Source organism: Amblyomma maculatum, chromosome 9, assembly GCF_055883805.1.
Source record: "Amblyomma maculatum isolate TAMU_Amacu chromosome 9, ASM5588380v1, whole genome shotgun sequence".
Taxonomy (NCBI): Eukaryota; Metazoa; Arthropoda; class Arachnida; order Ixodida; family Ixodidae; genus Amblyomma; species Amblyomma maculatum.
Genome location: NC_139352.1, coordinates 65,040,915 through 65,067,356, shown reverse-complemented (window position 1 = coordinate 65,067,356; position 26,442 = coordinate 65,040,915). Strand labels below are relative to the sequence as shown.

At 44.7% G+C, this 26,442-nt stretch overlaps 2 protein-coding genes across 2 annotated transcripts in view; both read right to left on the bottom strand.

Annotated features, from left to right (window-relative positions):
• Positions 1–386: 386 nt before the first annotated feature.
• Positions 387–8,012, bottom strand: LOC146179251 (calcium-activated chloride channel regulator 2-like). The gene is made up of 4 exons (XM_084580159.1): positions 7,856–8,012; positions 7,197–7,373; positions 3,078–3,365; positions 387–1,348 (listed from the first exon to the last, which is right to left on the bottom strand). The coding sequence occupies exons 1-4, from the start codon at positions 8,010–8,012 to the stop codon at positions 693–695; spliced, it is 1,278 nt and encodes a 425-aa protein (XP_084436285.1). The 3' UTR covers positions 387–692.
• Positions 8,013–8,121: 109 nt separating this feature from the next.
• LOC146179250 (calcium-activated chloride channel regulator 1-like) overlaps positions 8,122–26,442 on the bottom strand; it is a 33,644-nt gene continuing 15,323 nt past the window's right edge. Inside the window, exons 5-10 of the mRNA XM_084578927.1 lie at positions 25,855–26,028; positions 20,942–21,069; positions 17,465–17,579; positions 14,548–14,775; positions 9,288–9,590; positions 8,122–8,560 (exon numbers count right to left, since the gene is read on the bottom strand). Of these exons, the coding sequence (XP_084435053.1) occupies positions 8,231–8,560; positions 9,288–9,590; positions 14,548–14,775; positions 17,465–17,579; positions 20,942–21,069; positions 25,855–26,028 (1,278 nt within the window). The 3' untranslated portion in view covers positions 8,122–8,230. The remainder of the gene's footprint in view (positions 8,561–9,287; positions 9,591–14,547; positions 14,776–17,464; positions 17,580–20,941; positions 21,070–25,854; positions 26,029–26,442) is intronic.

The following is a 26,442-nucleotide window of genomic DNA, read 5'->3' as shown; positions in this document are numbered from 1 at the left end:
CCGAATATCAGGAATATAAGTTCTGCAGCGAAATCAATTTACGTGTTTTCTTTGTGCAGTCTAGTCTTTCCTGGACTTTTTTCGGTGCTAATCGCTTCCGTTCCTTCTTGAACTTAGGCTTATTTCAGACATTGCCATCCTACGGTCTCAACATAGCCCTTTTCACAAAACTTTCATATCCTGCACGGTGTTATTCTAAGCGCAGAGTATCGAGTCAATTCCGTTTTAAAGCTGCTACTTGGGTTCTTCCCTGTTTACTTATTGTCCTCCCATTTGCGAACCAAGGTGCTCAAAATAAAAGAGTGGTAAACTAACGTCATAAATACACAAACATAATTTACTGCCTCTTTTTGTTTTCTGGATGTGTGGCACCACCCCTTCTCCGAAGAATTTTCGCGCCGAATTTGAGAACATCGAGCTATTTAGAGCAACTGAAAGCAACTGAAATGAACTCATTAAATTTAATCCCCTTTGCTACCTCAATCAGATAAAGTGTTCAGTTGGCGCTACTTACGTTTTCCTACTATTTGCTATATTAGCAATATTTTTTGAAGACATAATTTTATTCGGCGAAGAACCCACTCTCAGAAACAAATCTCGACAAAGCCACAACTTATTGACGTACTGCAACAAAGGCGCAAATGCCTTCAGATCCGCTTCAGAAATTCCCAGTTCTTTTCGTACCACCTTGTTCACAGCGACGCAGTCGTCCGTTGCACGTCCAAAGATTGGTTAACGTAGGAGTCATCCATTCTTTTGTTTGAGTTTCTCTTGATTAGGACTGCAACCACAATAGCAACTACGATAACGCCAGTGATACTGCCTATCACGATCCACATCCGTACATGCAGAAACGCACCCGAATCTTTGTTATGCTGGACACCATGCGCAGATGTAGAGGCTTCCACAGTAGTGGAAAAAGGCATTTTGGTCGTACTTTCTGTGGTGGTCGACACTGCTGTGCTTGCCACCGTAGTGATGACCTCTGTTGTCGTTCCCTCTGTCATTTCCTCTGCTGTCGTAGCGGCTGTGCTTGTGGCCAGAGAAGTCGTCACTGAACGAGGTGTGTAACCCGCCGCAACGACGTTCGATATGTCAGACTTCAACCCGCCACTGTTGGCGACCCGGCATGCCAGATAGGCTCTCCATTGAATAGCTCCATCTGGCCGAGTCCTGGCGAATGCTCGTGGCACAGAAAGAGTCACTTTGTGTACGGCCCCGGACGGGAGGGGGTCAAGGTTGCCTTGGGCGATGTCACGCTTCTTGATCTCTGCTTGATTCTCGAAATTCTCGAAGTCCGAATACACCTTTTTGGAGTCCTTGCTAGCTCTGATTTCTATTAGAGAAGCTGAAAAAGAATGCAGTTGAAAAGTGTGTAAACAAAGAGTGATTTGATGACAAATCAGGACTACCTTACAAGAAAGAGTGGCACCTTGTGAATATCAAGTCTTCGCGAGCCTCCGTTTGAATCAGTATGCGTGCAAAGGTATGTCTTATATATTTACATGTGTAGCACAGCCTTCTGACTGTCAGGTCAGCCATGACAATCGCGATAGGTAAGGCTTAGTATAGTGACTGGCATGGTTTATATGTCTACTAATTCAGTCTTTGCAGCTAAAGAGTAATGCCATTTTGAGCTAAGTTTTCAATGTAATCCCTCTGATTATGTTCTAGTGACTGTGATTGATGCAACATCACCAGCTTTAAAGCTTCATTTATCTCTAGCGTACGCGTAGTAATAGGCGTTATAGCACACCCTCCTAACTTTGCCGATTGTTATTTAGCAATGCTTCGGGGTTACATTATTTCACGTGTGTCTCCATTCTCTGTTATGATTTTATTTTGAAACATATTGTTAATTAGCCCATACAATAAGCATAAATAATATATACATGCTGCATAAGCTGACAGGACGTTACGGTGCGGCACTTAAAACAATCTCTCGCGTTTCTCGCTGAGCGCAACGAGCTCTTGGTCATTTGATGGGGCTGTACCCTCTCCATATCCTACTACTAGCTAACAAAGAAAATAATGTTTATCCTCCTTTCTAAGCAATAAAATGATAACCCCTGCCCTTCCTTTCCAAGTTATTGAATGAGAAAGATTTATACAATGGCAGTGCCTATTGCCGCGGAAGTTTTATCCTCCTGTCTAGAAGTTAATTTAAGCATTGATCGGCCCCAATGTATTTTGCATGACAAGTTCCCATTCCCAGCATTTGCAAGCGAATTTCCTAAACGTTTTCGAATTCTAATGTAGCGTGTAGTTGCGTGTACCTTTTTGAAGAAATACTTATATCGCTAATGCCTCGCTTGTTTCTGTGTATGAGATTCAGCTGGAACAATCCATCATCTCCGCATAAGCAATCTTCGTTCGTAATTGCTACCTCAGCAAATTCTTTAGCTAACAGTATTGAAACAGAACAATAACACTTGCCGGGGGCTAGTTGGTGCATGTTCCTTTGATAAAATGTGTCGCCAAAACGGACCACACTCAAAAAGAAAAGAAGAGACAGACAGGACAGGCGGCACCAAAACAGACAACACTCAGACAGGACGGGCACCTCTCCTGTCTGTCTCTTTCAGAGTGTTGTCCGTTTTGGTGTCACATCTTTTCAGTAACACAGAAAGCTTAATTCTTATTTGATATCACGTATGTTTGCTTTAGCCTCGCCGCTGCTTCCAGCATGGTTTTACCTTTTTTTTTCTCTCTCTACGTAAGATTCGTTTCATCCTTTTATTTCTTTCATTCTTTGATGACTTTATTTCTTTAATAAAAGCTAGGCTATGCTCTTGATGTTCATTTTTAGAGCCCTGGTTCCGCATACACAGGGGTCTTATAATGAATGAGAAATTAGTTTTATGTGTACTTCTCCTGCAATAATACATGGCATCTGGCACGAAAAACTCAAGCTGTTAAACAGAAAACTAAAATTATTCACGGCAATGAACCCTGTACGTTTCTGCCATCAATTCTTCACATATTGATTTTTTTTAATTAAAGGTGTCTCATAAAAATTGCTTCTAATATCATATCCGGACTTCGTATCCGTTCAAGCTGTGTCCCTTGATGCTTACCTTTCCCGGACATCAAGTGGGCTCCAGGCCACGTCCATGTGACCGTCACCAAAAGAGTGCCGTTATCTCCTGGCTCTAGTGAGACCACTTTAAGGTTCCAGATTTCCGCTGGAGGCACCTGCTCTTCCAGAATTTCTTCCGTCACTAGGAAAGATCCACATGACGCCACCGTCTGGAAGGTGCCGCTGTCTTGCCCATCAGTAGAAGCTCCGTTATTCTCCTCGGCCGTTGTGTCGACAACAATGAAGTCGTCCAACGGGATCCCAAAAGGAACATCAAGGTCTGGATCTGCGCACAGTGGTTCCCAGAAATCAATACCCTGGAAAATGCTCGTTTCATTTCATTTGTGCACTTCAACATCCCAAAGTGACACAGGATATGCGGGTGCCGTAGTGTAGGGCTACGGAGTAATATCGACCGCCTGGGATTCTTAAACTTTCACTGACATCACGCAGTACAGGAGAACCTTGCTTTTCGTCTCCACCAAAGAGCGGCCGACGCGGTTGGGATTTGATTCCGCTTCCTCGGCTTACGCTTAGCCACCACTAAGCAATTTTTATAACCTTCTTGCCCAGCATGACGGGGCTCGGGACATAAGAGGCACCCGACACTGAATAATCACAAAACGGTCACCTTCCGCAAAGTTTAGTCGACAAGCTTTTCAAGCTCAACCCCTGTATGCTACATAAACGTAGCTGGCATGCTGACTGTCCAAACAGTGTAGATCAGGTTAGATACAGGAAAGGTTTCCCATACATGTATGCTAGGCCAGTCATCGCCGCCTTATTTTCACCATATTGCGGCGTTTATTCCGAATTGCCTGTCTTTATTGTGACTGGGCTACTGTAACCTGTTTCTGTTTTCCTTCAGCTCATATGTTGTGTGACGCTAGCGTGAAGCAAGGCAAGCAGACATTTTATTCAGTGTAGGTGTGGGGACATTCAGATAGCGAAAGCTTAAACGTGTTTGCCCTTACAGTATAAAATGTTTTATTCGAGAGCCACTTTCAATGCTAACTGTGGAACATTGCCTCTTTTCACAAGAATAAAAACAGGGGTAAGGTTGCGAAGGGAGGGAGGGGGGTCAGGACTTATGGATGGATTGAAACGAGCCACACTGTGGATGGAGTAAAACTAGGCTCTTTAGGCATGTTTTGAATGCTTTAGGAAGATTTACGCTGTTCGACCTTTTGAATTAGAAGAGACATCAAGTGTCGCCTTAGAGTAAACACAATATATCTACAACACTGTCTTTACATTCCACGATTTTTCATATTTTCTGCTTAAGCTAGTTTTAGGGGAAAGCAAGGTGTCACTTATCAGTAGACACCTTTACGCACTTGGGTCAAGTTTATTAGAAACCAGCTAAACGAAATTAAAAGTCGCAGCACGAAGTAAGGCTTCCGCTCTAAAAGGATTGTAAAGTGAAACATTCAATTTCAAAGGCGCACATATAATATTACGATGATAAAGAAAACGCATTTAATTACGCCGCTAAAGGCTTTCCGTGAACCCCAGATCATAGAAACAGGAAGGGGCAGTAGCAAGGGTTGTAAAACATATGCTTTAGCGTAAGGGGCAACTAGGTCTTGTTAACGCTCACGTTTCTAAAAATCCTTCTGCTGTATTCATTATCATCATGGTTAGCCTAACCACATCTGCTGTAACACGCAGGATACTTCCGTATATTTAGTTGCCTGCTCCTGTGGAGCCGGCAGAAACTGCTACTCAAGTATTCCCTTTGAATCCACTTTGTTACGTTTTACGAACATTGGTTTGTTACGCTTAACGACCATCCCTAGTTCCCGGTTAGATTAAAGCCCCATCTTCTTTACAGGCAAAGGAAGCTGCAATTATCTTGGCAATCTCCTCAAGCACCGTCACACTAATCTTTATTGATTCAAAAACAGCAATCCGCAATTTCGCTTGAAGGAAGACTCACACTTTCTATGGGTAACTGCTCATTCGGGCTACCCTGGAAATGAAGCAGCCCAAAATGCAGCTCAAGCCCATGTCCAGCAGGGCCAGCTACAGACCCAGGCAATACACGCGAATGCCCCGAAAATTATAACTCTTCTCTCCACAACAGAGAGCAACGGCTTCAGTACCTCCCCCAAATCTCTGTCTAAACATAAGCAGGTGACCTGGCGCAAGCTCCAGTCTCACACATCTCCATCTCCATCTCACATCACTTGTATCCACATCGGCCTTTTCGTTCATGTAGGCACGCTCTGCGGGACACCTAAAGACCAACCAAAATTCAGCCTATCCTGTACATTTGATCCAAGCTCCAGTCACCCTCAGAATGGCAACTAACGCACATGGAGCGATGGGAGATTGGGGTGTCCAGCTCGGACCCGGCTGCACAAAAGCAGCTGGTGAACTGGGGTATAAGAGTCGCTGAGAGCCACGACCTCTTGGCCTCCCTACGCGATATCGTGCTGACCCAGCAGTACAGACTGTAACTCCAGGCTAAAAAATCAATAAATATTATTCCCACCACACCACCGCTTACATTTCCTTCTCGTTAATTGCTACCTAAGGCTATTTTGCTCTTTCTAATTTCAACTCGCATGCCGTTAGCTATTGTTTGCTCAGTGACCAACTCCGCTATCGCATTTTATCTAACCGTTACAAATATAGTTTATCTATACAAAGATTGCTATTCTGTCCCCAAATTATAATCAGCCCAGTGCGTTAGACTCCGCATCAATGCCCAACAAGTGAGTACCACGTAAGCGCTAAACCAGTCGGGCGTCTTTTGACGTTTGAGTGATACCAAGCTAGTTGTCGTGGCAACTGTAATGCTAGTCGCCTCGTTGGTTGCCACAGCAACTGTGAGGCCGCCCGTTGTATAGAGCCGTTGTGCCGCAGACTTTAATGCGAAAACACTGCCTCACATGGCGAAAGCCAACAGAAAATGGCCTGCCCTGCTTATGTCAACCTCGGACAAAAACGACAAATGCCGAAGCAGGACGGATTAGAAAACAGCAATGTCTCGACGGAGTGAGTACGAAACGTCGTAGCCAACGTGAAACCTAAAGCCCCGCGTGCAGGTACACTGTCGCGGTGTACATTGCACGTCGTCACCTCTATAAACTTTCGCACGTGCGCAACAACTTTCGCCCGTCCCACTCTTTTAAGTACGCTAAAGCCTTACCATTCTACAATATCTCTTTCAGGAATACTGAAAGGCTCCTGAACAAAAACGTATACAGAATTGAACTATTTATATAATGCAACACTTTATTGAGATTAATTACACCAAACGAGCACCTTCAGTTTTACGTTATGCTGTCTGGCATATTTCGGGGCCGGACTTAAAACCTTACTACCCCGCCGGGGTGGCGCATTGGTTATAGCGCTCGGTGGAGGCGGAAAGCAAGGCACCCGTGTGCTGTGCGATGTCAGTGCACGTTAAAGAACCCCAGGTGGTCGAAATTTCCGACGTCCTCCACAACGGCGTCTCTCACAGCCTGAGTCGCTTTGGGACGTTAAACCCCACAAACCAAACCAAACCAAACTTAAAACCTTACTGCCCAAAATGAACTACCGTATTCGTATAAAAGTATATAGTTCGCTAAGTAGCTTATCATGATCTACGTTGCTTTATATCAGTGATTTTTCGATACTTGCCTAGATTGTTTGTAATGGACCAAAAACCTCATCATGGCACGTGCACAGTTTTCGCTGTGACAAGCCGAGCATTGGGCTTCACAAGCTGCTCCATCTGACGGATGGCGAGGCAATCGACATAACGGCTCCGGCTCCGTGGTTGGGCGCGTAGCGAGCATGCTTGAAAGGGAATGTTCATTTGCTCGCCACATTATTGCTACAAATAAGGGCAGCTTGTAAAATCGGCGCTCGGCACGTCTCGACGAAAACTGCGCACGAAGGTGCGAGTGGTTTTTCGACTCTAGAAAATCTAGCCAGGTAGCTAGATTGCCAAATCACCTGATAAATAACGTCCTCTGTGCTACGTCACATTGTGAACGATATCTGGGCTCGAACAGGACATTAGATTTCGCTCAGAATTTTCCTTAATTCCGGCCCCAAAATATCTGCTCGGTAGAACTTTACGGCATATGATAATTTTTCAAAAATGAAATGATGAACTCACCCGAAGTATGCGGGAGTAGAGGGGTGATGGCATAGGTGCTGCGCGAGCCGGGCTTTGGGTCCACAAGTAGGATGGTCTTGTGGTTGGACACATGTGCAGTGACGGCGTACCTGCCTTTCCCAACGAAGGCAGCGAAATATCCACTGTAGATGCCATCATTTGCGTCTAGGTCTGGATCTGTGGCGAGAGCATGCAAGGGCGCAAGAATGGTTTGAATGAAAGTAAAACGAACGACCTAAAGGTCTACGAGGTTTCAAGTACGCGACACAGTGTAATATGTAAACATGTAAAACAGCTTAATGCAACGACCAAACATCTTTGTTTTGAAATCTCTGCATTGTACACAATTTGAGTTTTATCTCTTTCGTTTGCCTCCGCTCTTCTGCCGCTTAAGTGAGAACCGGCAAGATACAGCTTGCTTCTCCCGAGGGGTATACTACTAAAGTGATAGTCACGACATAAAAGTTCCTGCCAGAGCGCTGCATCCTGCTGTTATTCTTCCGGTCATTTCACTCGCATGGTTTGGATCAGCTTCAACTATCTGCCCTAAGTCAAAATACTCGAAGTACTCCTCTTACATAAACCAGGCATCACCTCCTTTACTTCTAGAACACATCCCCAAGACGGGGAAAGCCGGACAAAAGAAAACACATTCGTACCTCGGCCTTCGTCATTGAGTGGAAATTTAACCTTGGGCGCTTGATTGGGTCTGGTGACCTCTGCAGTGACGTCAGCGTTCAGGACGACCTTCTGTCTCTTTCTCACCTCGGTAAGAATGATTGCATCGTTTGCTTTTCCTACTTCTGTAATAGCCATTCGGCAGGTTGCCTGAATAGGCTCGTTATTTGGGTCCTTGGCTTGAGACCTCACTTGGATGTTGACCTCTACTTCGTCACGACTTGAAGTTTCCAAGTGAAGAGTCCACTTCCCTGCCTTTGGAACACCCAATAAGTCTCATTAGTTTATTTATTCAATCAATCAACCGCGATGATCTGTTTTAAGGAATCAATAATTCAATAGGAAAATTGAGCACATTATAAATTTATCAGTCTAGTAGTGTAGCCGTTAATTAGAGACACAAATTCGGTACAGTTTTGCATTAAATGATGATTTAGACAACAGAATATTAGATTAAAACAATTTCGAGCCTCTGCAAGGCTTGGTATTAATATAGTCATTATAGAGCCTTTCTCCTCCACACGGCAATCTTGGCACTTTTTTCCGTTGGGATGGATGAGCCATGCTCTGATGGAAGCACTCTCAGGTTGCACGTGAATGAGGACGACAGTGTTGCTGCCCAAACTGTCCTCCAATACGAAAGTATCATTTAGACTGCCTACAAAAAGTCTTGAGGTATCCATGACCTGGAAGTGAAAGGACAAATATAAACATCACTGTTTTGAGACCAACGTAAGTTGAGCGCCGGCTCTCAGATATTACCGCTGTGTTCAAGAGTGGCTACTCCGAATGAAAAGGCGGTGTTAAAGGTGTCTATTTGTAACCGGAAGCTCAAGCATCATCCTATTTATATCTACGTGTCAGTACCTGCGCCATCATTGAATAAGATCAAAGAATTGGGGCAGCGGGCAACTGTTTTCCTTTCTACAAAAAGCAATATGGAAAAGCGACGATGTAACGTGACCGCGATGACACGGAGGTTACGCATTCCTCGGTTGGTTACGTCAAGCTTTAGCTTCAGTTTTGTAGGTAATAGCTGACGGGACGATATATATAGAGCAATTTTATTTGGCCCTGTTAGCTTTAACAACAGACAAATTCCATGCTGTCAAAACTTTCTGCGTTCAATATTTGTTACCTTCCACTCGTGATAAGTGCCAGACAGCGTAGCAGGTATGTATAACCGTCATCATCATTTACACTGTTAGGCATAAATTTCGAATAGTGTTCTTTCAGAATCGTTATGTCGCCTAAACTAGGGCTTGATGATTTGCCTCATCGACAGGTGCGAACCATGAGAAAGTATATAGAGACAGTTATCATTCCTTTCTTTTTCCTTTGATGCAATACCTGGTCATATACCTTCAATCATGCCCTCTATATGCGCGTCACGAAACTAGTATGAGTACCTACCATTGTGTACCTTCCAGAAGCTTCGTCCGTCTGGCTAGTCGAAGCTTCCACAAATGCAGTTTCAATTTTAAGCGCCGTATTTCTTTGCAGATCCTCGAAGAAGAACGCTTTTCCCTTGGTAGCAACGGCTAATTTCTCAAGTTGGTTGTCTGCCGTGGTCCCTAAAGCCATAGTGCTTACTTCAACCTTGGCTGCCACGACTTTCGGCGTAACGTTGGCCAGATTGGGAGCAATATTTTCTTCGCCGTCGCTCATCAGCAGGATTATGGCGCCTTCCGGAGTCTCATCAGGTGTGGTTAGTACCTGCAATTATAGAGTGGATACGCTTTTACTGTTTGGTTTGGTTTGGTTTTGGGGGGTGTAACGTCCCAAAGCGCCTCAGGCTATGAGAGACGCCGTAGTAGAGGACTCCGGAAATTTCGACCACCTGGGGTTCTTTAACGTGCACTGACATCGCTAAGGCTCCTTTCACAGAATGAGTGAACAGGCATACGTTTATGTGTTTTGCACGCCTCAGCCGATATTCAAAAAATGTCGAGGAGGAAACAAATTTGTCTAAACAAAAGTAAAAAGATTATTTAGAGTGTGCACAAATTTCAGCGTCCCAACAGGCGCAAATGTGTTAGTGAGGGTAATAATTATTAGTAATGCGACAAATGGACAGATTGAACATTGATATCTTGGGTATCAGCGAGCTCAAGTGGACCGGAATGGGAGAATTTAACTCCGGCGACCATTATGTCTTTTATTGTGGGCACGAATCCAAGAGAAGGAATGCGGTCGCTCTCATAGTAAAGAGAAGAATGGGCACAGCAGTGCTAGGGTACAACCCCAAAAATGACCGAATGATTTCACTTCGGATCCAAGGTCACCCTTTCAACATAACAGTTATCCAAGTCTATGCACCGACCACTACTGCTGAAGAAGCTGATGTTGAGAGATTTTATGCGGACCTACAATGCCTTTTAGACCGCACCCCATTATCGGACGTCGTGTTTCTCATAGGAGACTAGAATGCTAAGGTCAGGAGTGAAGAAATATTCGGAATTATAGGCAAGTTCGGTTTTGGCGAGCCAAATGAAGCTGGGTAGAGGCTAGTAGAGTTTTTTCAAGAAAACAACCTGACCATAGCGAATACTCATTTTCAACAGCACAAGAGGCGCCTGTACACATAGACTTCACCGTACGGTCTGTACAGGAATCAGATCGATTATATTCTTTGCCGGCAGAGATGGAGAAGCGCTATACAAGAAGTAAAAGCAAGGCCTGGGGCCGATTGTGGCACCGATGATCAGCTTATTGTTGCCAAAATTAAGCTTCGATTGAGGAAAAGGCAGAAAACTAGAAGGCCTTTCAGGTATGATCTGGATCAAATTCCATTAGATTATGCTGTGGAAGTGAGGAGTCGATTTCAAGAATTAGATCTAGAAGACAGAGAGCCCGAAGAGATGTGGACTGATGTTCGTGATATAATACAAGAAGTTGCTACTAAGATAGTTCCAAAGCAAAAGAAATGCAAGAAAGCAAACTGGTTATCTGAAGAGGCTTTGCAAATAGCTGAGGAAAGGCGGATGGCAAAAGTTATGGGGGAAAGAGAAAGATACAAGGTTCTCAATGCGGATTTTCAGAAAAGAGCAAGGAGAGATAAGAATGCCTTCCTGAACATACAGTGCCATCAGTTGAGGACAACAGCCAATTAAGGAACACAAGAGCTCTGTATAAGACGATCAAATATATCAAAGGAAGCTTCTGTGCTAAGCTGGGCGTGATAACGGACAAAAGAGGCAAGGACCTCACTGAAGCCTCAGAGATAAAGAAGAGGTGGCAGGAATGCACAGAAGAACTGTACAAGAAGGACCCGAATGTGCAAACCCAACGTAAGACGGTTGTGATTACTGAACTCGAGCCGGGCATCCTGAAGAGTGAAGTTGAATGGGCCTTAGCCAGCCTTGCTAAGGACACAGATAGCGGAATTGATGGCATTCCAGCTGAGTTGCTTCAAACCCTCAACCATGACGCAGTTAACATTCTGCATACATTATGTCAGAAGATTTGCACAACCGTGCAGTGGCCACAGGATTGGAGGAGGTCAGTTTACATCCCCATTCCAAAGAAAGGCAGTGCCAAAGATTGTTCCAACTACCGCACGATCGCGCATATTTCGCATGCTCGCAAGGTGATGTTGAAAATCCTCCAAGGTAGGCTGCAGCAGTATGTGGATCGGGAGCTTCCGGGCGTGCAGGATGGGTTTCGCAAGAGCAGAGGTACTAGAGACCAAATTGCCAACCTTCGCTGGATCATGAAAAAGCAAGAGTTCCAGAAACCCATCTACTTCTGCTTTATTGATTATGCGAAAGCGTTTGACTGCGTAGATCACAGCAGATTGTGGCAAGCTCTCCAAGAGATGGGAGTTCCAATTCACCTCATCAGCTACTCAGGAACCTGTATGAAGGGCAAGAGGCGTTCAATATTTGTTACCTTCCACTCGTGATAAGTGCCAGACAGCGTAGCAGGTATGTATAACCGTCATCATCATTTACACTGTTAGGCATAAATTCCGAATAGTGTTCTTTCAGAATCGTTATGTCGCCTAAACTAGGGCTTGATGATTTACCTCATCGACAGGTGCGAACCATGAGAAAGTATATAGAGACAGTTATCATTCCTTTATTTTTCCTTTGATGCAATACCTGGTCATATACCTTCAATCATGCCCTCTATATGCGCGTCACGAAACTAGTATGAGCATGGTCTTACTGATTGGTTTCCGATTGAAAAAGGAGTGAGGCAAGGCTGCATACTGTCGCCCCTCCTATTTAACCTATATGCAGAGTGCATCATGAGTAAGGCCGGTCTGGACGAGTCTTCAGCTGGAGTGAAGATTGCTGGAAAACGTTTCAACAACCTTAGATATGCGGATGATACCACTATAATGGCAGAAAGCGAAGTGGAACTCAAGAGAATTCTGATGCGCGTACAAGAAGAGAGTGAGAAGTTTGGGCTTAAACTGAACATTAAAAAGACAAAGATCATGGCGTCTTGCCCTTTCAAGTCCTGGAGCATCAATGGACAAGAAGTGGAAGCTGTGACAGATTTTCTGTTCTTGGGCTCCAAGATTACCTCGGAAGGAGACCGAAGCCATGAAATTAGGAGACGCCTGCTTCTGGGAAAGAGAGCAATGGTTAGCCTTGACCGCCTAGTAAAGAGCAGAGACATTAGTCTGCCAACCAAGATCCGCATAACTCGTGCTATGGTCTCTCCAGTTGTGATGTATGGATGCGAGAGTTGGACTGTGAAAAAGGCTGACCGCCGAAGAATTGACGCGTTTGAATTGTGGTGCTGGCGAAGACTCTTGAGAGTTCCTTGGACTGCCAGAAGATCAAATCAGTAGATATTGTCGACCATAAACCCCGACTGCTCATTGGAGGGTCAAATTCTAAAGTTAAAGCTCAGCTACTTTGGTCATCTGATGAGAAGAGAGGAGTCGCTGGAGAAAGATTTGATTTTGGGAAAGGTTGAGGGTCGCCGGAGAAGGGGTAGGCAGCGAACGCGATGGTTAAATGGCATCTTCGAGGCACTGCATATGAAGTTATGTGATGTTAGGAAGATAGTGAGAGACCGGAAAGCGTGTCGTGACATGGCCCATAGAATCACGAAGAGTCGGACACGACTGAACGACTGAACTGAACTGAATGCGAAGTTTTAAAGTAAGCCTAAAAAAAGTGCCGAGTGATAACGGTGGCGAGGGGGCAGAATGGAGGTAACTAAGTTTTCCAAAGCGAGGGGTTATCGGTTTTGCCTTTGTCTTGAAAACCAGTAGACTAGCCGGTGGCGACAGGAACAAGCCTTCTGCGCTAATGTCGCAGATAAGGGCTGCAGGTCGACTGCCCTCGCATTAAGGATGAAAATGGCAACGTGTTTTCCAGATAATACGTGTCAAGCATTGACATTGATTTTATTATTTTAGATCGATTATGACAGAGAGAAGATTAATCACGGAATGGCAAAGAACAAGAAACAAACGTCTAGTATTCATTACAATACAGATATTACTTCTTGGCCAAGGGCCAGAAGCATAGGAATTATCCCACTTGATCGAAATTGCGCCAAAGCTTTCTACGCATGGGGTACAGAGCGAACGGCCTAGTAGCTACGCTTTTCACTTGCAAGCTACCCTGCAAAGCAGTCATGCAATGCGTGCTATTCTTATTGGCTCATGTGTTTTGCAGCTTTCGTAGTGCTGCAAACAGCTTGTGAAACAAAGTATAGTTTTCGGTATCCTTGTCTTTGATTTAAAGCTCTGAGAGATGGGCATTTACTAAAAAAGCTGATTGCCAAAAGCAAGAAAACCAACTAATGTTTACAAAAAAAAATTCTATATTACAGCAAGAACTAGTATGGGGCCATTCACAAGCAACATCGCCTGATTGTGATGGCAAAGGGGGAGGGGGGACGGAGTATGAGGTTTCTTGTCACCTCTTGATGGGTGTTTAGGTTTCTTGATGAAAAATATGTTTCAAGAACCCTGCTCTGCACTAAACCTCTAGCAGTAGTGGTTTACGATTCGGGACCACTGTCAAGCAGCGCAGTGGGCTACATGTAAAGCCTTATATGTGTGCATGCGTGCGTGTATTTGTGTGTGCGTGTGTGCATGTGTGCATGTGTGCATGTGTGCATGTGTGTGTGTGCGCGTGTGTGTGCATGTGTGTGTGTGTGTGCGTGTGTGAGTGTGTGTGTGTGCGTGTGTGAGTGTGTGTGTGTGCGTGTGTGAGTGTGTGTGTTTGTGTGTGTGTTTGTGTGTGTGTGTGTGTGTGTGTGTGTGCGTGTGCGTGTGCGCGTGCGCGCGTGTGTGTGTGTGTGTGTGTGTGCGCGCGTGTGTGTGTGTGTTGTGTGTGTGTGTGTGTGTGTGTGTGTGTGTGTGTGTGTGTGTGTGTGTGTGTGTGTGTGTGTGTGTGTGTGTGTGTGTGTGTGTGTGTGTGTGTGTGTGTGTGTGTGTGTGTGTGTGTGTGTGTGTGTGTGTGTGTGTGTGTGTGTGTGTGTGTGTGTGTGTGTGTGTGTGTGTGTGTGTGTGTGTGTGTGTGTGTGTGTGTGTGTGTGTGTGTGTGTGTGTGTGTGTGTGTGTGTGTGGACAATCGTAAACTGTGATGGCTATTATGATGGCCCCTTCAACGACGAGGCCATACATATCCCCCATAGTGCAGCTGTCCCCACCTTCGCAGAAAAGAGTAGCGCTACTTAAAAATTCTTAAAAAAGTCTTGCCTCTAAAGCTCTTTCCAGGCCACAGCCAATGCAGGTGCTGCCTCCTGCGTTGAGCCTTTCAACGGCGTCCAAACATCCTTTCCTGGTGTTGACATTCACAGGCATCAGTGTGTGGTGTACGGCGGCGCTTGTTTCGAATGTGACAATAGCCAGACGCAATGACCCGTCCGGTATGTCATCAATGTAGCGTGCAGCAGCCTCCTGCAGAAACTCCATCCGGTTGTCGTCCTAGAGTAAGAAACGGAAGTTAAAATAAATGTCTTAATTGCAGTGTTGGTAAACTGTCATCTTACCGATCACTGTAGTGTGGATACAAGATTGCGTTTGTTACTTGGACAACACGCCGATATGCATTTGGTTTAGAAAGGCTAGATCCCGAACAATTCAAGGTACATCCCATGAGTACTGAAAAGGGGACTGTGGTTTCAAACTCCAAATCGACTTTGTTTCCAACCTACAAGTTGGAGGTTCCCCAGGCAAAAAGCTTTCACAAACAGCTTGACTGGGCCTCAGGGCCGACAGGCAGCACCGCGCTGTAGATAAACAATTATACACACAGCAGAAATCAGAAATGAACAAATAGCAAATGCAGTGCTTACACTTTCTGAAGGGTTATGCAACAATATTTGAATATATTATATTTAATTTCAATAAAATTAAAAACCCAATAGACGCTAGCACATTATGACGTGAACAAAAGTTAATCGATTAAAAACCAATCAGTTGTCCGTCGTTCGAGTAGTGGTGCCAGTTCTTATTGGTCAGTGCTTTTATTTGGATCGCAGTAATATTCATTACCTCATCAGAACATTTGTTAATTCGTGTCTATATGTGTAAAGTCAATGTGAGTTTTAAGTTTATAATAAGGTGATGGTATGCTGTAGTCAATAGTGAACCGGCCATAATTTGTTCTCGTATGTGGCACTGGCTTTAGTTCCTTACGTAAGCTGTAAGCATGCAAGGGGCGGTGTGTATAATTCGGAATGTTATTTTTTGGATATTGAGAGACAGTTTGTAATCGTATAATTCAGTTGCTTTAAACATATTATGTTTAGTAAACAAGGGATCAGTAAATGGCTGACTAGGATTTCCGTAAAACGTTCTCAAGAATTCGTGACACCTTTTTTGTAGTCGCTCGAGTTTAATTTAATTATGGATGGTTGTATCTCCCCAAACTAAAATGCAATATGGTTGGTTGGTTTGTGGGGTTTAACGTCCCAAAGCGACAGGCTATGAGAGACGCCTCGCTGGAAGTGATTCTTTCAGCTTGTAGAGACAGCCAACTGCTTTACTTAGTTCTATGGCCAGCCTGCTAACATGGTTGTTCCACAACATGGTTTCTTCCAACCAGACGCCTAAAAATTTTTCTGATGTCGCAAGCTGCAAAGCTGTATCTTGAAAATTTAGGACTACTCAGTGTCACAGGCTATGTTATGTCTGGTTTTATGCGGCCACTCTTCAAGTTTGATCAAATAATTAAGGACAGCGTTCAATTGGGTTACGGTTTGTGCGGAGAAAAAAAATGTTTATGTCAACAGCCTACATGACCTGTTTCGGTGAAAGAGGCAAATTGCACATGTCATTATAAACAGAATGAACAACAAAGATCCTAAGATAGAACCATGAGGTCCACCATGTTTTACCGTTGTAATCGAGCACGACGTTTTCACACTGTTTTCTGTCTGCGAGATAACGTTTGATAAGATCAAGAGCAACACCACCCGAGGCGATGGTGCTCTTAGCAGCACCCGAGGCTGTGAGCTATCGACCACACAAGAAACAGTGAAGAGCCTTTGAGCATCACGTCGTAAGGAGCCATACTTCACGAAACCTCAACTATAAGCTGGAGTTAACGGTGCACCACAAATTTGCCTCGCGCATTTGACTATACTTATACGTCGGCACGTTGATGCCCAAACCTGTAACTGTATAGATACCCTTCATACGAAATCATAAGTTTTGCGACACACAAGTTTATCTTCCTTAGCCCACAGATGTATACGTTTATCGATTGATGCAAACTGGAATAATATATTTTGGCTATTGATTAAATCGATTGAAATTTTAATATTTCATTCCCAATGTATTGATAAAACGGACAATAATTTTACGACATCAGCGTATTCAGCCAGCGTACATATAGGGGGGAGAGTTAGAATATAACGAGAATGATTAATAGGTGACAAAGACAGCGCATCTAGATATAGTAAGCAATATAATGAACGTAATATATAGAGAAAATAAAGACAAAACTGTGACATGGAATTAGATATAGATTTCTTCTAGCTCGATTTGCCACGAAAGCCTTGACTTCAGCTTGATATGCAACGCTTAGCACGAAAAAAAATAAAAAATGCTGCTCATCTGGGGGGCTACGTGAATCCCAAAGAAAAGAAAAGCACTTAGGAGCAGCGTATCAGGCTAGAGAAAGTAAGTGAGGTTAGAAAATTTATAATGAAGGTCACGACAAAGAAGAGAGATAGAGAAATGAATGGTGGGAGCAGCCTAAAAGGGGGCGAATGAGAGCGAAAAACAAAGAATTGGTGCATCGTTCGTTCGTTATAAATGTCGGTAGCGTACAAAAAGCTTAAATATAAATGAGTAGCAGAGACGTTAGAGAATTGTGAAATGGTTAGGTGTGATATCTCTGAAATCATTAAAAAATGATCTACAATGTAGGCACAATCTTTCTAAATCCAACTGCAGCTCGGCAAGTATTTATTATCAATGTCACAGAGTGAAGTGGAGACTTGCCTCCGATAGACATATAAGCTTTGAAATTTTAGCTATATATTTATTTCGACAGACTGTGCTTTATAATGCCCGCCCATTAAAGTCGCGCTTGATAGACATGAAGAAATTACACAACTAGGATCCGATAGGAGTTAATTTCTTCGTTTAAAATTACGACGCTTACATCCATGCTGTCTGAGACGTCGAGTACAAGCACGACACGCTGAGGCAGGCCTTCCTTCTGCTGAGTCTCGTCGAAGGTCACGTGGATGCTCTTAGTCATGTCCGGCTCGGGTATCCTGCAGTCGTAGACGGAGACAACGTGATTTAGACAGTTTTCGACATTCTTAAAATTTTCGGCTGATAACGACATCCTTACTGCATTTTAGTCCGATATGGATACTGAAACCAATGCTCTTTAGCTCATATATAAAAATGTTTTATATCACAGTATATTTCATTTCGTCCCAATGCAAACAAAATGGATTACTCGTGAAGTGATTCAAGGAAAACGTCGTGTTAAAAGGGTTCGACAGAACATCAAGTCGAAACGAGCGCCAACTCATAAAACAACTGAGCTAGCAAACGCTATTTCAGTTTTTAAACAACACGCAAAAAAGCCAAACAACACTACTTTCAATTTCAGCTTCCTGATTTCCTTACCAATAACCCGCAACTGTTCTGGAATCATTTCAGCAGCGATAAAAGTCATGCCTCTCTTCTATCTGCCGGGGAAAGGGTTAAAAGGCAAATGCGCGTAATGATTTCTTCCACTCGATATTTATTGTGGATAACTGTTACATCCAATATAGAACTATACGACATTTCAAAAATAATCCCCTCATCATCTTCCCGGCGCTAGCATTTTTAACCTCCTACTTGGGCTGGACAATAAGAACGCAACTGGTTTTGACGAAATTCGACGAAATTACAAATGCATTTTTAACACAATATTCCGAACCATGTCGAAGGTTCCTAGGCCTAACCTATCGTAAATCCCTTAGTATTTCTAGACTGCCAGATGACTGGATAATAACCAAGGTATTACTGATTCATAAATAACGCCATAACTTATCACGTCAGCATGGGTTTTGCCACGGCTTGTCAACACTTACTCAATTAACAGAAATAGTACATGACCTCGCTTTAATTATTCATAATTGCACACAAATTACAAATAGTTACACAATTTCGCTAAAGCTTTAGACCGCGTGTGTCATTCTAGACCTATCGCAAAATTTCGAGGTTTCGTTAGTGATGGGGAAATATTGGCTTGGATAGATTTTCTGCAGCAACGATCACAATTCTTTTACACCACGTCAAATTCAAATCAGTACTAGTCACATCCGTAGTTTCTCTAGGCTGTGTTCTTGGACCCTTTTTACTCCTTATCGTTATTAGTGATATTAGTGACAATGTCAACTGTGAGATGAAACTTTTTCTGGCGATTGCATAATATACAGCGAAAGAAGAAGCCTCGAAGATCGTGTCATTCTCAAGAGGAAACAAAATACTGATTGGTGCGATAACTGGAAGGTGTCATCAAAACAAAGAAGTAACCGGGGAGAAAGAGCCTTCTTATTTTGTTAATAAAATGAATGACACTTCGCTTACGTTTGTAAGCGAGCACGCATATCTAGGTGTCACATTGTCCAACGATCTTAACTGGGGTGAAAACATCAGTAATATCGCTTCAAGTGCATTACGCAAGTTATGGTTTCTTATAACATGTCTTCTACCTTCCCTTGCACAAACTAAATCTCCTATCGTATAGGATTTTTATTAGGTCTGTACTAGGATATGCTAACACCGTTTGGTTTCTCCAGTCTCTAAGTAATAGTTCATGGCTTGAAAGAATATAGCGTAAAACACGAAAATTCATTCACAATAGGTACAACCGAACGGATTCACCAACCGAACTAGCTGTAATATCTGGACTCGAAACTCTATGAACAAGACCGAAATTGTCGAGATTAAAATTCTATCAGTTACTGCATAACGCCATTAGCACTGACTTCTCACAGTATATTTTGTTATCACATAAGCGAGACTTCAGAAACCAGCACGGCTGTACGCCAACCGAATATTAATGTCACAGACACATATTTCTTCCCGCTAACAACAAGCGAATGGAATCGCTTGCATGTATTTGTGGCCTAGTGGTTAGAGCGCCCGTCTCGGCTGCGGGAGGTGGTTAGTTCGAAACCCACCGCCGGACACCCACCGGTAAAAATAGGTACAAGCGTCCCCCGGCCTGGCGCTCGGCTTTTCCAGGGGTGTGCGTTTGGGAGAAGCTCCGTAAACCCCGCTGCGCGCCCCTCCTCCGGAGTGGGCCCAAACCCAGTTTCGAACCTCACAGCCTGCAAAGGTGGTTCTGTTTGTCTTTCAAAAGGTACTTCCTTTGACCCTCACCTGAAGTGCTCCCTTAGAGCCTCAGCTGCAGCAGTCCTAAAAAAGGGCCACATAATGGGCTGTTGCCGCGCAAGGCGGACTTACTGTTGTCCGATGGCAGAACGAATCACTGCCACATCGGGGCAACTATTTGGGCCGTGACCCCTTTTCCCAAGCATTTCACCCCAGAAGAGCCGAGCACCAGGCCGGAGGAAAGCTTGTACCCATTTAAAAACCGGTGGGTAACCGGCGGCACCAGGGATCGAACCCGGTACCTCCCGAATGCGAGGCGGATGCTCTACCACAAGGCCACCGAACCGGGTTCGATCCCTGGTGCCGCCGGTTACCCACCGGTTTTTCAATGGGTACAAGCTTTCCCCCGGCCTGGTGCTCGGCTCTTCTGGGGTAAAATGCTTGGGAAAAGGTGTCACGGCCTAAATATTTGCGCCGATGTGGCAGTGATTCGTTCCGCCATCGGACAACAATAAGCCCGCCTCGCGCGGCAAAAGCCCATTGTGTGGCCCTTTTTTTACTACTCACAGAGTTGGGCTTAGAAGGCGCGGGCTCCTTTTCCAAGTCACGAGCCCTGGTAAGCCGAGCACCAGGCCGGGCCGTGGCTTGTACCCATTTGAGAAAACCGGTGGGTGTCCGGCCGGCAGTGGGAGTCGAACCCACTACCTCCCGTAGCCGAGGCGGGTACTCGACCCCGGGGCCACGGCTGGAATAAGGAAAAAGGAATAAGTTTTTGTTCCAAACCACATTCCATGGTTTGAACAGAAATGATCCGGGGAAGAATTTCGCTTCCTTTTTTTCTCGTTCCTTGTTTCACGAAGTCGACGGCCTGTTATCCCATGGTTTTCCTTCTTGAACTTTTTTTTTTGTGATGTGTGTCGTCTGTGCGGTGTTAACACGACATTTTTAGTTTTTCTGCGCTGTATTAATTGCCTAATACCGTATTTCTGTACAGCTGGTTTGACTCCTTTCATCACATTTTGTTAGATATTATGAATGTAATGACCATGTGCTATGGTCTCAACTAGAGATCGGCAGCACTGCAAATAAATAAATAAATATACTCTCTGATAGATATCTCCATGCCTATCGCACTGCCTAATGCCTAAGTGATCACGGTCTGTGCACCGCGACCTATGACTCCCAGTAAGGAAGCTCGACTTCAGTACATTTTAATTGCGAATGTCGTTGCTCTAGCTGCCGGACACATCCACTACCACATTGCTTGATTTAAAGAGAAAAAAAAGAGACAACGTACTTCTTGAAGTCTTCATTGGCGCTGATCACCTCCCATGTGGACTTGCCCTGGCAAAGCCTGTTCTGCTTGTTGGGAGCGAAGCGGTTGTGCCTGCGAGTTCCTGTGCTGGAGTCGCAAAACTGGCTGATCTGGAATAAGGATCGCAGTCAGGTAAAAAATGCTAACGCGAGGAGGTTTTGCCAGTGTTCATCACTTCACGACTATTGATATCTGCAACCAGTCGGCTAGATGCCTGAATGCTAAACCCTGGTGCTTCACGACGGGCATTTTGGGACCGGACGTTCTTTTTCAATATTCACAAATAATATTATGCTGCAGCTTTGGTGGCTTTGTCTACTGCAAAGGACAAATTAGACACAAGTTAGCTCCTCAAGAAGAAGCTTTTTGAACAAATACTTTCCGGCCGACTCCCCTGCCTTTCCATTTCATAAACATGTCCATCCGTCAGCATCCGTCCGTCAACGTCCGTCCGTCCGTCAACGTCTGCCCTTCTGACAACCTGTCTGTCCGTCAACGTCCGTCCGTCAACGTCTGCCCTTCTGACAACCTGTCTGTCCGTCAACGTCCGTTCGTCAACGTCTGCCCTTCTGACAACCTGTCTGTCCGTCAACGTCCGTCCGTCAACGTCTGCCTTTCTGACAACCTGTCTGTCCGTCAACGTCCGTCCGTCAACGTCCGTCCGTCAACGCCTGCCCTTCTGACAACCTGTCTGTCCGTCAACGTCCGTTCGTCAACGTCTGCCCTTCTGACAACCTGTCTGTCCGTCAACGTCCGTCCGTCAACGTCTGCCCTTCTGACAACCTGTCTGTCCGTCAACGTCCGTCTGTCAACGTCCGTCCGTCAACGCCTGCCCTTCTGACAACCTGTCTGTCCGTCAACGTCAACGTCTGCCCTTCTGACAACCTGTCTGTCCGTCAACGTCAACGTCTGCCCTTCTGACAACCTGTCTGTCCGTCAACGTCCGTCCATCAACGTCTGCCCTTCTGACAACCTGTCTGTCCGTCAACGTCCGCCCGTCAACGTCTGCCCTTCTGACAACCTGTCCGTCCGTCAACGTCCGTCCGTCAACGTCTGCCCTTCTGACAACCTGTCTGTCCGTCAACGTCAACGTCTGCCCTTCTGACAACCTGTCTGTCCGTCAACGTCCGTCCATCAACGTCTGCCCTTCTGACAACCTGTCTGTCCGTCAACGTCCGCCCGTCAACGTCTGCCCTTCTGACAACCTGTCCGTCCGTCAACGTCCGTCCGTCAACGTCTGCCCTTCTGACAACCTGTCTGTCCGTCAACGTCTGCCCTTCTGACAACCTGTCTGTCCGTCAACGTCCGTCCGTCCGTCCGTGTCTGTCTGTCTGTCCGTCCGTCTTTTTTTCAGAAACAAGGAATAAAACCAAAACGGCACGTGCCTCCCATATTCCTGCAATTAAATGCGTCCCGTGCCAGCAGCTGTCTTTAATCCGCCCAGCTATCTTTCCGCCTCCCTGCTGCTATGTTTGCCTTCCCTTGGAACCTATAATAGTTGGTTATCGCTGATGACCATTCGTTATCCTCCCTTTGCATTATATGTCCAGCGAATTTCGCCTTCGCGATTTTGACTAGGACCTCGTTAATCACGTGTGCTGCTTAACGAGCGCTGCTCTACCACTTGCTCAATGCTACACTCATTATATTCTTTTCGGAGTTTGCCGCGTTTTCCTCAATATAATAACCTCTGTCCTTCCCTGAAAATAAGCATAGATAGAGTATGAGTATTACACTTCCTTTTTGGAAACAAATGAATTCTTTTAGTTAAATACACCAATTCCACTTTTATTTTAAGTATTTTATGGTCGTGATGCGGATGTAAGGTAACTACTTGCCCATAAGTACTCTTCGCGTCCAATCATAAATTGCCGTTCCTTTCCTGGATTGTTGAACGTTATTGTTCTGTGCTTATTCATTTTGAACCGAGCCATTTGGCTTTGGTGGTAAGGATCTCGGTCATGTTTTGCGGTTCGCTCATTGCGTTACTTAGCAAAGCAATGTCATGAGCGAATGAGCGATTACTGAGGCACTGTACATAAAGGTCTATTCTTAACTACTCTTAGTTCTCTCCTCAGAATACCTCATGTGAGCAAGCAAGGAATAGTACCGAGAAGATGGCGTCACCTTGCTTGGCACACATGTTCTAATGCAGCATGAAATTGCTGGTTCTTACTCTTCCCCAAGGTTATTTATACTTAGATTGCGCGTAGACACATTTTTTTCTGGCCAGTCCGGTTGCACTACTCCATCCTACAGGAGCTGTGCTGTGTGCGGACAGTATCGTTAAATTACTCTACTAGGGCGAATGCCTAAGCTATGTTGTGTCGGCAAAATTTGTAGCGCGTGCAGCTTTTTCGATCCTCTTGTTTCAGGTTGGCAGATAGACATATTGTGTGCTGATGAATGTCTACAAGAAACTGTATTTGGACCTGCATAGGCTACTTTTGAACCGGCGTGCCGAAGACTCTTCTGACCCTGCTATTGCGTTATTGAGCACCAAATGCTGTTGCTGTCGTCGAAAATGACTTTGTGGTCATGCTGAGCCAAATCCGGGAGTCGTTATCCGGTCGCCGAAGCAGTCACATTCGGGCATCAAACGGGAGTAATCTGGACGCGTTTTTCTCCCTCGTACAGCTAAAAAAATTTATTTTGCAGTTTCTTCTTGATGCTTTCTGAGATATCGCCCAAGCTGTTTATTTAAAACGCGCTGAATTTTATTCTGTCATTACTACCAACCCAGAAAAAAGAGGCACAATATCATAAAATGTATACAAAGAGAACACAACGTAGGCGCATATCAGATAACTGCCAATACAAACAGAAGAAACAAAATTTTCTCTTTCACATTCATGGCATGACTGACCTTAACACTCAAGCACATAACCTAACCCTATCTCACACAACCCATCATGCACCAGCTAGCCACACAATCTGTAATTCTGAGATTTCTAATAACGCCATTATAAAGGAAGGCACTGCATGCACCAAACACTTCCTTTTCCTCGGTTGCCTTTGAGCAGCTTTTGAGGGTGTGCCACGCAATGGTAAGAGGAGCACTCCAGGGTGAGAGGGGCGCTGAGCGGGTGGACAATGGCTTCGGCGTCGTCTCCAAGTCTGGCGCCACAGTCTCATGTCCGTAACCATTTAGTGCTTGCATCTACTCTCCTATACCGGAGAGGCAGTAATTTATTCATACCTGGGTCTGTATTGCTCAGAATGAATAGTCCACAGTGTTTGGTGAAGTATAAATTGAGTGTGGGCCACTTGGTTCAAATGTCTTTCTAGCACGCGAGTCTAGGAATGAATTGAGGAACACTTCAGCTACTCCTTATTTTGGGGGTTTGACGCGAAAACATTAGTAGTTCCCGTGAGCGGTTCCTCTCGCGCGTTTAGCCATCCGTGCACACTTACCCTTCATAGACATGCACTTGCACTGCATTCCGATCGAAGCATACCACCGATAATCAAAGAGGTTGATTCAAATGTCCCTCTGTGTCATACCTTGGTGCATGCTCAATACCTGAAGCTTTCAAGCCCACAGATAAAAATTTGTTCATCCATGAAATCATCCCAGCTGGCAGCTGGCATGACTAAGCACTGATTCTTGGAAGCTTTGTGCTCCTTAACGACGCCACATTATATCAGAAATTTTGAGCAGCTGCCAACTCGGGGTGCTCAGTTGAAATAAAAATCAACTTGCTCTCCTCTTTGATGTCAAGTATATGCCCGCTAACGACGGAGCTCTATCACGTCACACGTTTAAAGAAGGAGCTTAAATGTCCCGTATTTTTTCCATAGCCAAAATTTCATCGAAATTGATGAAAGTACTCCTGAGCCCGCACAATAAGAAAGCCTAAGAAAAGGAGACTTCATGTTATCAGCGTTTGATGAGAAAGTTAAATTCCATATAAAATATTAAACAGGAAATCCTTTAATGTGGGCCACGCATTCGCAACACACCTAACTTGTGGGTAAAGTGTCTTCACAGGACAGTTGTTACGTGAGGGTAACATCCCAATTATCCGAAAAAATTTCAGATGGATTTTTTCGCCATACATTGGCAAACGCTGATGCTCAGGTAGACACTTTGCATCCCGAAGCGCTAGCGCAGCGTAGAACAGGATATGATGATGGCAGCAACAAGGGGACAATAGAGTGAGCTGTGGGAGATAGTGGCTTATCTGTTGTGGCCAAAAATACAAAGCTGGTCGGCTCCCCTTCGAAAAAAGTCACTTGGACAAAGTTACTGGGCGCTCCCGAGAGAAAGCAGGGCTAACTGCCGGCAATCCGAACCAAAGACTGTCAACGTGATCCTTCTCCGCAATGTTACAGTTTAAATCTGTAGGAACCGGTGTCATGAATAGGTAATGGAATAGGAAATGGCCGTCGTAAGCAGTCTCTGTAACAACTATCCTGCATAGATGAAAGCTTACGTTTGGAGTCATTTTCGACGAGACATCACACAAATCATGAGTTAAGGTACATAAAGGAAAGGCTGACGCGAGCGCCCGAGTTTTTCCTCCTTTTGACAATGACGCTATAAGGATTAATGAATTGGTAAGTTCCCTCTACTGCTCTAACCTTTTCATTTCACTTCCTCAATGCAGGCACCTCCTTGAAAAAGAAAAACGTCATGCTGACGTTCGAAGACTGGCTGCCCACTTGAAATTACGCACAGACTTCCTACATTCAAACAAAATCTGACTGGTGGTCACGTGTCTATAACAGAGAGTAACGTACACCTTTCCAGTAATACGATTACACAATCAAATACCCATTAACTAATTGGCATCCTTTTAAATAATTAAACGACGATAGATGTATCATGAGGACGGCCACAATGTCTCTGGCCAATGCGTCGTGGCTGCAAATGCATGGCAAGATATACTTACATTTTCCTGGTACGGCATGAACATGATGGATGACTCGACGAGGATCTTACATGGCATCATGATCTCCACCGTACAGATCTTGGAGAGCTGGCGATTCGTGTACATCATGCATTTTTCACCACTTTTGGTCGTGGCCCGGAAGCGAATCTCCTGAGAGCACGAGTTCAGCCTCACCTTGGAGCATGATGGAAAAGAAAAAAAAAGAATAATAAGATGTTTCAACTGAGCGCCTTCGATTTCAATACGATGTGTCAACTGCAAACTATTGAGTCGCTCGAGTGCAGAAGCAGGGCTGCTATTTTCGCAATAAAGTTTAAACTTTTAAGCTATACGCTACTTGTTACAGAAGGTAGAGAACAGCGTTGGAAAAGCAGAGAACAGCGTTGGAAAACGGGTCAAGACAGCACACGACAGACAGCTCCGCTATTTCGGTAGCAATTTTTTCAAGACCTGCCGATTTTAAGACTTGGTAGAATACGGGGCTAATACGAAGGTGGTGAAAAACACGTGATTGGCTCATCGCTAATGTGCTCTATTCTGCAACGAAATATGGTAGAAACTTGCGATATAAGTCTGGAAGAGATTACA